This window comes from Leucopleurus acutus (assembly GCF_964270905.1).
Source record: "Leucopleurus acutus genome assembly, chromosome: 21".
Lineage (NCBI taxonomy): Eukaryota > Metazoa > Chordata > Mammalia > Artiodactyla > Delphinidae > Leucopleurus > Leucopleurus acutus.
Window position 1 is genome coordinate 247,560 of NC_139163.1, and position 14,599 is coordinate 262,158.

Sequence of the window (14,599 nt, forward strand, 5' to 3'; positions counted from 1 at the left end):
TAACCAGTCAATTGAGCTTTCAAACCCCCTCTACACTAGATTTGGTGGAAATTAAGGTCTTAGATGATTTTTAAAAGATGCAAATCAATGAGGTGTTCCAAATTGAAAAAGATACTCTAGTATATTAGTAAAGGAATACAATGGCAGGCTTTTAATAAAACAATACGATATAAATTTGACACATAACTGGCTTTTATTCTGATATCCTATCTCTTCATAAACTTTTTAAACTATGGAATATAACATTTTAATTCAAAGGAACAGATTCAAAAATTTCTTTTGGATAATAATTATAATTTATAAATTGTTTCCCTAAGACACAGAGCACTTACACAGTAACATTTTGAGAGACTTAAAAAAACTAGCTAGAAAACCACTGAATTCATGGTGGGAAATAAACACAAGATAGTAAGAAAGGAAGGAATCGGATTTATCAAGCCTAAAGAAATCAGGTATATTTCAATGACACCTAAATGATCATAAAACAATACAAATAATCAATATTTTCTTATACTGCTCCCATTGGAGAAAAATGACAGTAGACTTAACCCTCCATTTTCTTTTTTTTTTTTCTGAACACATTGCCTCTAAAGCCAGTAGGCCTCACCGTCAGCTGAGTAGGAATAAGGTTAATTTATAGTAGCTCTTGGGACCCAAGTTACACCACAGGAAGCAGACTGGAGGGAAAATCTGTTCACAAATAACCACCACAGGATAGGATCCTTTATCACATGACCGTGAAGTACGTCAAGCATATTTCTTCTAAAGACCTCAAAACTCTCATCCTCATAGGCTATGTGTAAACCACCTAAATGGAAAGATCTAGGTTAAATCGAGACATACTCATCCACGAAACAATTACCTACATGCAGAACTGACTTCTGGAAGTCCTTAAAAAATGTCCCTTTTCTAAAGTATAGAACACGTGTAACATTTCCCAAAACAATGCGACTGTCACTGAAATTTACCTCTCAGTAGCACTCCTGCCATGTGAGAACAGAGTCTCGGCTTCAGGCTGCTGCCTCTCTTTTAAGTAAGGATAAATCACAGCATGAAGAACCAGACAGACAACAGTGGCACTCAAAAACCTGATGTCAATAGCTGAAGGTGTTTAGGTACATTTACTCCCATTCTTAGGGGTAAAGAAACTGACGCCTAGGGAAATACATCGTCAACACAATGAAACACATTTATCAGGACAGCTCTGGGGACTATGGATTTTACTGACGGTCACACAGTAAATAAGGTGCAAAAGTTATGTGGAGATTCTAATTCAAACTTTCCCCAGGATTTGTTTGATTTGAGAATGTAATTCTAATGAGGCTCTTGGGACACGATGGGACTTGTGCAGGCACAAATTAAGGGATGAAGGGATGCTGCAAAGTTAAGGTTGCAAGGCACCTCCCAGAAAGACGAGTCAAAACTAATAACCACTCTGCAGCTTTAGAGGATATGGATTGTCAAAGTTAGTAGAGATTCAGAGTGATTCAAAAACTTGGACAGGGAGTTCCCTAGTGGCGCAGTGGATAAGAATCCGCCTGCCAATGCGGGGGACACGGTTTCGATCCCTGGTCCGGGAAGATCCCACATGCCGCGGAGCAACTAAGCCCGTGCGCCACAACTACTGAGCCTGCGCTCTAGAGCCCGCGAGCCACAACTACTGAGCCCATGTGTCACAACTACTGAAGCCTGCACGCCTCGAGTCTGTGCTCCACAGCAAGCCACTGCAATGAGAAGCCCGCACACAGCAATGAAGACCCAACACGGCCAAAAATAAATAAATAATTTATAAAAAACAAAAACACTTGGACATACTGTATTATGGCTTAATATATGATGGAAACAGTCAAACTTACTAAAGTTTCAAATTTAGGCCAGTGGATTTGTTTTTTGTTGGTTGAGTCCTCTCTCTCTCAAAGGTTACTGAACACTGAATGAAATGACTACTTTCGCTTTAAGTACAGATCTGCCATTGTTGGCAATGCTGGGCTGCAGCTAATGGAACCCACCGGCTTCATGTCCTTTGATGCTGAAATTGGTACATGTAAAGAAAAACAAACGAACACAAGCGCAGCCTGAGCTCAGGCTCAGTAGTTGTGGTGCATGGGCTTGGTTGTTCCACGGCCTGTGGGATGTTCCTGGACCAGGGCTCAAACCCGTGTCCTCTGCATTGGCAGGTGGATTTTTAACCACTGCACCACCAGGGAAGTCCCGACACAGCTCTCATTATCCAAACACTTCTTCATAAAAATGAAACTAAATGGAACATGGTGACATTGACTAGTGAAATAAACACTATCTGTGATAGTTTAAAAAATCCTGCAACTCTGTAGAGGGCTGACAACCTAACAAAATAGGGCCTCCATCATTCAGAAAGGCCAGAGAAACTAGTTTTGCATTTTCAGAAGAGAGGAGATTAAGTGACCTCGTTAAAAAAAAAAAACCAATTCTGAGGGGATTACAGAGGAGAAAGCACTGTATATAAAACTGTTAACTGAATAAATCAGGCTCAAATGAAAAAAATAATATCGAGAAGCCCCAAATGGATGCAAATGTAATCTCAAAGGAAGAAATCGACATCTAAAAATCAGCCTGGTTTTCAGAACATCAGTGATTCTCAATGAGCTCTGAAGGGGGTCTTCCATAGTTCTCTTAGGAATCGCTAGCCTCTCGGTCACGTGAAATTACTTACAATCACTGGGACTGCTGAGCAGGAAGGATCTTAAGAAGTTCTCCTTTTTTGCACACTTCATGGGAGGATTTTTTGCCTGTCTGGATTTTCATGGCCAACCAAGTCAGCTAAGGGGAATTTCCTCCCACTCAACTCTATGCCTACTGCGTTCTGATGACCCACCTTCCACCCCGTATGACAGATCACGTGGCATCTCTGTCCACAGTAGTGTGGACTTAGTGTGTCGGGAAGTGGAGGGGAGAAGCTGTTCTTGGAACCAGCATGCACTCCTGTTTTCCTGCTGGCTAATTCCGCTGCATTAGGATAAGACTCAGTAGGGAAGAGCCAGCCACAGTAAACTTTTTTATTAATTTCAGTCCAAATACTCTAGCAACGGTAACAATAAGTAGCATCCCTATGTTTGCTTTGTGCCAGACAGTGTTCCAAGTGCCCTTCTACATGTTTTAGGTCATCAACCCTCTCATCAACTCTAGGAGGTAGGTACTATTTTCATTCCCACTTTGGAGATGGGCAAACTGAGGCACTAAGAGTTTAAGTGATTTTCCCCAAATCACACAGCTGTCAAGTAATAGAGTTTGGAACACAGGTAGATCCAGCTTCTGTGGGGTCTGAAATGATACAAATTGGGGGGGCTCTCTGTAAGAGAAAGAACCCCAAATTATAAATATGAAATTAGGTACAAATTGAGTCATTATTTAGAATGACAAGAAATCACAATAAATTATAGTTTTTAAGCTGATAAACACCACAAACATCAGAAAAAAACTGCAGAACGTTTTTTATTATTAAGTGCCTGACATGTCTCTAACAAACACTTTTTTCTGTAATTTTTGGGCTACATTTACTTTGCCTCCTTATAAGACAATGGTTTTATAATATTTTGTATAGAGAGACTAGACAGATAATTCAGTCTGTTTTCAATGTGATTGTTTAATATGGTTTTCATTATTGATAATCTAGAAAGTTTCATTTGGCTTCAAAATTTGTTATTAGTAATGTTATGCAAATTTGGGGCATTACTGCCAAATTTGGGAAGACTTTATGGTGTAATAAACTAGGCTTAAATACTCTGTGAAAAGATGTTAAAAAAATTAAAGCAAAAAAATAAACAAAAAATTAAAATTAATGAATTTTTAAAAAACTCTGTGAATTGGTGACATTCATTAGCCACTTTGTTGTGATGGCATCCTAGAATATTATGAGTTTGATAACATCTTCATCAATATCAGTATTTCATGTCACATAAGCCCTGAAGCTTTTCCTGGTATGTTCATATGATTCTGTGGTACACTGGGATGCATGTGACTTCACACACTGATGAGCTCAATTTTGCAGTACTGCTCTAGGTTCATGCCTTAAAGATACAAGAATTCTGATAAATTCCTCAAAAAGAAATAATCATCAAAAGAGAAAATTAGGGCACATTTATAACTGTATAAGTTCCATCATCAAATATATTGCTGACGAGAGAAAACTCCCATTTGGATTGGGCATTTTACAACATATCTGACGACAGGAAGAATTTTCCAGAGACGGGCTTCAGTTTCCATACGTTTCAAGGCTTATTTCCGCTCCACTACCTATTTTCCTCTGGTGTGGGGCTCCGTAGTACAAATTCATATCTTCCTATCATCTCTGACCCTGTACTCTGATGTTCACTAGATGAGCCAGTGGGTGGCAGAAACATCTCCTGACGGCTAGCATGAAACAATCACAGATGGCAATGATTTCACACCTCACAAATATATCCAATTAAATGGAAACTAAACGCATCCCCAGGTGAAATTCTCCTTAGCTGAATCCTCAAAGTGCCTACAGCCACTCCAATGCCACCCTACACAAGGGAAAGTGTGAGGGAGAGGAGCTGGGAGTGGAAAGAGACAAAGGTCCTAAATGATTTGCAACATATGACCATAGAAATCCATGGTCGCCTTGTAAGATCCTAGAAGGGGCCTGTGCAAGTGAGGGGCCCTGATGCTTAAGCTTCACCAGTTTCACAGTAAATATGTCAACCGCGCCATCAGCGACCCAGACAGGTGGCACCAGAGGCCCCTTTCTTAACTGCTGTCAGTACACGACGCCGACAGGTGAGAAGCCAAATGCCTCCTACAGCCATCATTTGTGGGTGTAAGCCCCTGTTAAGAGGGGAATCATAAAGTTTAAAATGGAAGAAGATAGTTTTAGAACCTCCATATTCTATATTATTATGAATATGATTCCCAATTTGAGAACATGACAAAAGTCACGAGTATCGATCTTGTAATCTCTGAAGTATATTATCAGAGAGGGCGTTTTTTTCAAAAATGTCACCTATTTTTTAAATTTAACCACTAAAATACTATTCTTTCACCATTATCCTGAGATAAGAATTAGAACACCAAGTCTAAGCCACATCCACACTGGTACCGTTCTGATCTCTTCTTTACGCCCATACTGTTTAACTGATGCCTTCCCCAGCGGTGTGTATTTCATTTTCAATTTCTCATCTCCAGCACCCCTAAGCCCAGAGCAACCGTGGTGGTTTTTATTAGAGGTGTGCTGAGTACTATACGTGGAACTTTTGTCTGAACAAACAAAGCATGTCTTCGTGATTATTAATGATCTTGTTTCCCAATGTGCTAAAGAATTAGAATTAAAACAAACAGCCAGTCTTTTGTAGCTTAAAGGAATAAGGATTTCCCCTAGGCCAAATTTCCATTTGAATTACCTGAAAGTATAGGAAAATCAATGTAGCTCAATAAACGACTCTGTGTTTGAGACATAACTAGAAGAAAAATATCACAATAGACTCCACCTGTCTTTCATCACTGTGGTTTTAAAACCGCCATCCCAAACATATTAACCTCTTGTTAAGCCATAGTCAGTGTGAGACTAGGTCACACTTTATAACAATGAAATGGAAATTACATTAACTCCTTAAAGCAAATTCCTCGGATAGCCATTTTGTTTTACCGTTTAAAAAAAAAAAAAAAAATTTCAGCACCCAAAACGTTGTCTGGGTTACAGTTTGACTCACTTATACTCAACAACAAAATAAAAACTCTAGTGAACACTGCTAGGCACTTTAATAAGTGATTTACATTCTAGCATTTCATTTGATCCTAACAACTCTGAGGTACATAATATTTATCTATGAGAAAACATACTCAGAGAGGTTAAATGATTCGCACAGGGTCATACACCAAGTAAATGATGTAGCAAAGATTCAAACTCCAAAAACTCTTAAACCTGAGATACTCTGCGGATGCAAAGAAGTGAAAAAACACTCCTCTCCTAAAACATTCCTCTAACAGAAAGGAAAAAAAAACAAAAAACGCCTCCCAATTCACACCTACATAATTATGCTATTGCGCTAATACTTATTGGAACGGAGACTCGAAAATTCCTTTGGGATCTTGTTCCACCATTTAAATATGTTTCCAACCTAAGCAACTTTTAAACAATGTAAGCCCAGTTTCTCGATTTGTGTCTGTGGGGCAATGGGAAATGCAGATCAGCCTCCAGAAGGAGATTCGCCATCCACAGAGATCTGAGCCTTCCTCACCTTTGTAACAACCCCCGCGTAGATAACAAGCAGCTGTTATCCAATCTCCCCCTTCCCCACCCTTTGGGTCACAGTCTCATCTACGGCCTCCCCTGCTCTCCAATACAAATAGATGCTTGTAGGGGCAACTTTTCTCCAGCAATTGCTAAAAAGAGTATTTCCTGGAGAAGGTACAGGTTAATACTACTCAAAATTTGGTACTTAGGATTTATCATTGCCCAGGATATTTAGTTAGCGTTGCACTTTTACGGATTCTGCCTCCAAACATGTGCTCAGTAGAGGCTGGCGTGATATTTATGTTGCTTCTGTGCCCCATTAATTCCAAGCACAGGCCAATCAGATAACTGGCCCCTCTCTTCCTAAGCAAGAAGAAAAGAGAGAGCCAAACCAACTGAGTTGCCTTTACGTGTTTACAGATTCCGGTTCCAGTTAAATACATTACAAATGGTGAGCTTACTGAATCAGGCCAAGTATCTCCCAGTTCAGAGATCGGACCTTGAACCACCACAGGTCTCACAGTACAGAACTGTTGAAGCTTTTCCATACAGAAATGCCACAATAACATTCTAATTATGTCAACTATTATTTAGAAACCACTTACTTATATTTAATGTTTTTAAACTAGCTTCTGGATCCTCTAAATGTTCTTACGTCTTTCCAATCTTATGAAGAACAAAGAGCGGAGAATGAGTATGATAGTCATTTGGCCAATTACGCATGTTCGCTTACAAAGGATGACATTATGCTACCTGAGCATCTATGCCGGCGCTGTTAGTACTAAACCATGTCAGTAATCATCGCTGGTGTTTATTTCATGTGGTTCAATCATGTAACTTCTCTTTATTAATGAAAGGGTCCAACAATCCTAAGTGGGTTTTGGGGAGGAAGGGAGAAATATTCATTTTAATCATAGTAATGCTACAAGTGGATTTCCCTTTGTTTCATTTTTTTATCTGCAATACATCACTAGTCAAAGTCTAACTCAAGAAAAAAGAAGGACTTGGGACAACAAACCTGAGGACGAATATGCCGAATTCGCTGAATACATGATTCATAAGGAGAGGAAAGTACAAACACGCTCATAAAAATATCAGGATGGAATCCCTTCAGGTAGCTGGGTGCTCAGTGAATACTCTAAACTCATAAACTATTTTACTCTCAAAATGCCTATGGTTTTATGAAAGCATGAAAACTTTATGAAGACAGTAAGATGACTAATGAAGAATATTCTTTGCTTTCTATTGGGAACTTTTGTTTGCTTCTAACTGTTTAATTTCTCCTCCTTCTCTCTTCCAATTAACCTCCCTGTTTGTATTCAATGAGACAGCACATAATATGCAGAAAGGACAAAAAATCTTGCTGATTTACGAGCGTCCTTTCATAAAGTGAAAGCTCCTTCCAGCCAGATGCCTAACTGTTGAAATTGAGACGAAATGAACAGAACAGGAACTCTCCTGAAGGAGAAAATATACTGTAGTTTCCTGCGCTGTTTAATCAGTGGCTCACAAAGGCCTCCTTTTAAAGGACCCCTGAGACTTCACTGTGGACATGCACACAGGTAGGAAGTAGACAGGGAAAGGCAACTGGATCTTCGTATGCAAAAACTTGGAATAACTACTTCTGAGAGTACAAAAGAGCAAAACAATGATTTAAAGGTTCTCTACATCTCTTAAAGGGTTCACTTCAAAGATTTATTTTTAAATGACACAGGTCCTTTACTTCCACGCTGTTACTCATACAGAGTATAAAAGCAACAAAATAAAACGAAACAATAGAAAACGGAATTATTAACAACCACAGCAAGACACGTTAAATTATAACAACAGGACCTGCGCCTAGCAAACATCCCGTTTGTTCCTAGACAACTGGAAAGTTGTTCAAGAACAGCTCCTCCATGGGAAATTAACCATGTGATATGACCAAGGCCAATGAGGACACCCAGAGAATGATTTGTTTGGTGACTGCTGGTTGGCAAGTTAAATTTGCTCGTGGATAACTTTACAGTACACCTCCTCGTTTTCCAAGCTATATATACAAGTGTGGGTTGTACTTCCCAGGCTACAAATAGTCAAATATATAACATTTTCCCTCTAGCTAGAATCAGTTCACTTAGGATGAGGGGGTGCTGGGGTCATGAACAACGATGGTGTATGTTTAGAGGTATGTTGTTCCTGCCCCGCCTCTCGTGTGCGTGCACTCTGGGATTGCAGCATGATGCTGTTTGGTCACAGGGATATTACATTGCCCTCTGCATGTCTGCAGAAAATACGCAAATCGTGACTGTCAACCATTTTCCGCCTTACCGTAGCAGCTCCCAAGTGCGGCTCACGTGAACAACAGGCAGTCACTGCCCTGCGGAGCCTCCCTTAAAGAGCGGAGGAGGGGAAGCCACATCCGGGCCAGCTGCTGGGGATGAGCACTTTGCAGTTTACCTCAGTAGGACTACAAGCTCCCCAGTTGCTGGCAGTAGCTCACCTTCAACAGGTGACACCGTAGGTATGATTCGCAGGTAAGAGTTAACATAAAGGCCTGATCTTCAGACGTCTGCAGGGCTGGCCCTTGGCCAGCATCTGGAAAGGTGGATGTTCCCTACACTGATGAGGTTATTTTGCACACCTGCAGCACTAAACATCTGCTCTTCTTTGGAGAGCCTGGAATTTTCATGGCTGTGGCTGACACAGGCTACCTCGCTGAGCGGCCCCAATAAAACCCTTTTAACTCTCAACCTCAAACGGGTGGAAACACTGCACATATGTTGCTGCATTTCCCTGCTGGAGAAAGGGGCATGGTTCTTGTGACCTCTCCTGGTGGGAGACGAGGAGCCTGGAAAACCTGGACATGGATTCCTGCAGACACCACCTGATGAGTCTTCCCCCTTTCTGGAAACGTCTATAGCCCTGAGCACAACTGTGCCGAGAGGGCCCTTCCAGCGGATCACCCCATGTCGGTGAGGGTGGGGGGGGGGGGTGATAGTGGGACCCCTGAAACAGATGATTTGAAAAGAGCCTTCCTGGAAATTCTGCAGAGATGCCATTTGTGACAGCTTATAAAATGTAAATGATTTCAATTTTCCTGTGAAAAAAAGTCTTGGCTAAGCAATGCGTTTTTTTTTAAAGTGAAGTACCTAAACTTAGAGATGCCCTGGAAGAAGAAATCCTTCACTGCGTCAAGACGCCACCAACAGCTCTGTCCAATCTTACCCTACAGACATAAACGTGGAGAAAAACCATTCCTCAAATTATGAGATTTTTGTAGGACTGTGCCATTTCTAATTAATATTGTACATTTTCACTGAAGTGAGGTAGCACTGTATTACTTACTTTTGTTGTATTTTCTTTAAATAGACGTTTTCATTTCAGTGACTCAAACGGTGAAAGCAAAGGCACTGAAGACCTTGAAAATATGGAACTAGTATGTATGTTCCGGGTGCTTCTGTATCCAGGCGAAATACCATTTATATACTAAGAGTTTGATCTTAAACACCTATTTGTCTTATTTAACCAACAGACGTGCTAGAACATCACCGTATTTTAAGAAGTGTTAAGCATATAAAACTTGTGGAAAAACTAGATGGGTGTATTTTATTCTGCTTTCTTCCTCATGGTGCCACAGGATAAAGTCATAAAGACTCCAGCCTCCTTTCAGAGACGCAAATAGATGGACAGGTGCTAAGACGTGTGATTCTGCAATCTACAGGAGCCCCAAAGCTACATACTGGGAATCTCTTTCTTCAAGTAAAGAATACTGCCGTTACACGGCGAAATCAGCCTTATGCGGGTCAGTCTCGGCGGCCGTCCCCCAGCACCATGCACAGAACATTCTTCCACTCGATACTTGAGACAGCGGCTCTAAAAAGAACTGGGCTGCCGGTGGGACCTGAGACCCTTCCCTAGCGGCCACTCCTTCTGAACGCAGGACAGGAAAAGCTAACGGGTGGGGGGGAGCAGCTTTCCCGAGGGGGGCGCAGGCCCGCGGGGCGGGGCGGGGCGGGGCGCCCTGGGGCGGGGCGGGGCGCGGCCGGCCTACCGATGGTGCAGTGCTCGCCGTTCCAGCCCTGGCTGCATTCACACTTGCCGTCCCTGCAGGTGCCGTGCTCGGCGCAGCGCGGGTGGCAGGCTCTCTGACTGCACGCTGGGCCCGTCCAGCCTTCTTCACAGCGGCAGGCGCCCCCCATGCAGACGCCGTGCGAGCCGCAGTCCGCGGAACAGATCTCTGGGGGGAGAAAGAGAGGAAGCCGGGCAGGAGAGGAGAGCAGCGGCGAGTGAGACGGGGAGCGAGGGAGAAGCGCTTCGTCTCAAACTCCGCGCGTCAACAAGGTGAAGAACAAAGTCGCTGAGCATACGTACGAAAGCATTTACCTACTAAGTAGATGGCAGCATCGAGGGCTAGGAGCGACAGACGTAGTTTGCTTTCTTTGTTCCATTTTATATGCTGCCACGATTGGGCGTAAAATGCACATGGTAGTTATGTTATAAACAATTTTCTGTATTATATATGTGCTTACACACACACACGCTACTAACAAAACAGAACAAATGATTCATAAGGAGAGGAAACTGTACGCACACATACCTGTTTCCAGGAGTATCTTTCGACAGCCAGGAACACAGGCACACATACATCAAATTGATATAAAATTTACGAAATATTTAAGTGTCTGTGTATGTCAGGTATCTAACAGGAGTTAGGTTTCACCCATAGAGCAAAAACTGAAAAGGGATTATTTTTAATCCTATGGTTTAATTTTTTTAAATATTCAGAAACTTCCACTGAAAAGAATCTTTTATAAAAAAAAAGCGTAAAAAAAAAAAAAAGAATCTACTTTAGTATGCACTTTAGCTTGCTCCTGACACAGAGACGTGCTGGTTAAATAAAAGAAGCTGTTGTTTTTCCTATTAAGTATATTTGTACAGTTGACAGATAAAAGTTGCTAAGCAAAACCATAGTAGAAAACCGGTTTAATAATATATAGAACTGCCGGCTCTGGCATTTGCAAAGCAAGGATTTTCAATTACTAGAATTACTGAAAAGGGCACAAGTGACCAAAGGACTTTAAGAACGGTAACAACAGGTTAGGTTGTTAAAATAGAATTCAGGCATCTGAAATAATTTTTTTCTTAAAAAACTTTCTTAGAAGCTTTATTTGACTAGAACCAATTGAGAGAGACAGACAGAACTTTGAGGGTTATTTTATTTTTCAGTCTTCACATATAAAGTTAAATAAAATGAGCTTTTTTCTTAAGATTGGAAGACTACTGTTTAGTTTTGGTTTTCTTTCAACAGTAAAAACCTGAGATCGTTTCTGACAGACAGAAAACGACTACAGCTGAATTTTAAAATTAAGAAATAATCACTGTTTATGTAGTCACATGATCACATGTCCCCATTCATTGGCCAAATAAAACGTTTCTCAGACACTGGAATTCACAGGGCTGAAGTCTTTTAGACACCACATCCAGGCTCAGTGAGAGTTGTAAACAAGAGCCAGGACCATGAACTGGAGGAGAGTGGTATGTGGTTTTTTTCATGCCACATTTTCTATCTCCTTTGAATTAAATTTTTGATTAAAAGATCCAAGATGGTTTGATTAACTTCAGAGGAACAGAACGTCACCTCAGCTCAGAAGAGCGAGGTTTCTTTCTGAGGTTCCCTTTTTTATTCAATCGAATCAATTTTTCATTAGGGTGAAGGTGTTTAGCAGCGATTAGCACACTCGCTTTGAGCAAGGTGCGTCAATCTTTGTAATGAACTTATTAATTAGAGTTAATTTAATTGAAGTGGAATTGAAGGGCTAATTAATGGACAAACTGCTGCTGAAGAGAGAGGAAACCTCTGTTGCTTTCAAACCTATAAACTTTCTGATGGAAATAATTCATTTCTTCTCTTTCAGCAGCTTAACCAAATGTTTCTTCACGTGTAAAATCTACTCTCCTATTGAATTTAGATCTCTGAAGGTCATTTCCACAACAACAAAAGAGGCAGCTGGTAAAGTGTTTTGCTTTAGGATTCAATAGGTTAGAAATTCCAAATTCTACTGCAAGGAAACTTTTAAGTCACAAATGGAAATTAACAACGGTGTTTTTGTAAACTTTCAATGAGAATGTGCAGACAGATTGGAGGCAGGTGAACCCAGATGTTTTCACAGGATGACTATATGCGTATTTGAGATCTTTACTAATAATTCTAAGTAAGTTTTCTGTCTTTTGGCAGCAAATAGCAAAGTTTAATGAAGTTTTTTCCTGTGCTTAATTACTTTCTCCCAAAGAAGCATACTGTGTTCATCATTCAACTCTCTATATTGAGAGTTTAACACGTGTTAAGTGTGTATTTTGCATTAGGGATTTAAAGATGAATAGGATGAAGACCTTCACTCATTATGTCTAAGTGGTCATTTTGTATACAGGTAAAATTAGATTTTCAGCTAGCAAAATAATTACATCAGTATGAAAAAAATCAGTCTAAATATGTAAAAGTGATATGTAATTTTGGCAACCAATTTAATCTTTTAATTAACATTTATATCCTTTTTCTTTGCTATTTATAGCAATACCATTTTATGAAGAAGACCAAATTAACTTTTGAGCTATTTAATATCAATTACAAACCATCGTTTATAAAATAATTCTGGTAATGTATTAAGTAACTTTATACAGAACACAAAAAAGGGGCTATTTCATTATTCCTTGCCTACTTGGATAACTGTGGGAAACAAACTAGAATGACAATATTTCAAACAAGTATTGTTTTATAGCTAGTATTATTATGCCTGTTTCACTGATGGAGGCGTAAGAGGCCCGAATCAAGTAACTGTATACAAGTAATATCTATAAACTTTAATTGGAGTTTTACATCTTTAATATAGAAGCTGGAAATGTAAATAAAAACTCAAAAGAAAGAGCTAAATGCCTATTTTGCTGTTGTAATTATATTTTTTAAGTGGAGGACAAAATGAGTTAATGTGTAATTTATTTACTTATTTTTGGCTGCGTTCGTTGCTACGCGTGGGCTTTCTCTAGTTCCAGCGAGCAGGGGCTACTCTTCGTTGGGGTGCGCGGGCTTCTCATCGCGGTGGCTTCTCTTGTTGCGGAGCACAGGCTCTAGGCGCATGGGCTTCAGTAGTTGTGGCACGCAGGCTCAGTAGTTGTGGCTCGCGGGCTCTAGAGCACAGGCTGAGTAGTTGTGGTGCACGGGCTTAGTTGCTCCACGGCATGTGGGATCTTCCTGGACCAGGGCTCGAACCCGTGTCCCCTGCATTGGCAGGCGGATTCTTAACCACTGTGCCACCAGGGAAGTCCCCATGTGTTATTTGAAACAATGCCATGTGCCCATGCTTGATAAACCTTGGTTGGTGATGATTTCTTAAAACTCTTCAGTGAGATACTCAAGGCCCTCTATAGTGCTGGCCCCAATGTGGGTTTTTACTTATGTATCCTATACTGCTTGCCAACTCTAACGGTCACGCACTCGCATTTTCTAACCACAGTCTCTGGTTTTCCAAGCTCTCTGAATCAACTCACATTTCTGTGAAGCAATAATAAGCAACTGTAAACCCTGGTTGCCTCCAACAATGTATGGCCACAGATGAGGGAAGCAGAGGAAAAGGAGGGGCGGAAGAAAGAGAAAAGGGGAAGGGAGGAGAGGGGACGAGAGAGGGGAAGAAAAGAAAGGAGGAAAAAGAAACGTGAGGGGGGGAGCAGGAAGAAAACTCATAAACTGTTTCTCCAACTAGGATATCTACTCATGGGGTCGGCAGAAGTTTTCCATCAATACCACAAATTAGCCTATATAAGACTTTCTTTAGTTTGGGCTTCCGAGATTCAACGTATAATAGGTGAAGAGTGGCCCATGAATCTTTCATGCCGATATTGACGCATAGGGCAGCAAACCTGTTACCCAAGTTCCTCAAAATGCCAAGAAAGAGTGATTTGTAAAAACTATGAGTCTTTTTTTCCTCCCTTAAAATAAGCATGTTAATTAGCTACTAGCAAGATTTCATTTAGGCTTATGCCATTACGTTAATAGATTATATTATTTTCATTTCATAAATTTCACATTTGGGGAACTATATCCAATCAATACTTTTATGTGGAAGTGCCTCTGAATTGATGAGGAATTAAGTATGATGACCTACAATTAGCTTTCGGAATTCGACCACCATAACTATTACCAATGCCACCACCAGTCCTTCTTAATGGCTAACACTTACGGAGTACTTACTACGCATAAAGCCCTATCATAAGTGCTTTTCACATACTAAGTCATTTACCCCTTACAACAATTGTATATAAGGTGGCACTATTAGTATTCCCATTTTACAGATACACGGAGGCACAGAAGTTACATAACTTGTCCAACATCACACA

The 14,599-nt window shown here is 40.6% G+C and overlaps 1 protein-coding gene across 1 annotated transcript in view; it reads right to left on the minus strand.

Annotated features, from left to right (window-relative positions):
• The window catches only part of TENM3 (teneurin transmembrane protein 3), a 317,283-nt gene that overhangs the window by 91,856 nt on the left and 210,828 nt on the right, over positions 1-14,599 (minus strand). The window contains exon 10 of the mRNA XM_082863864.1: positions 10,263-10,448. Within this exon, the coding sequence (XP_082719990.1) occupies positions 10,263-10,448 (186 nt within the window). The remainder of the gene's footprint in view (positions 1-10,262; positions 10,449-14,599) is intronic.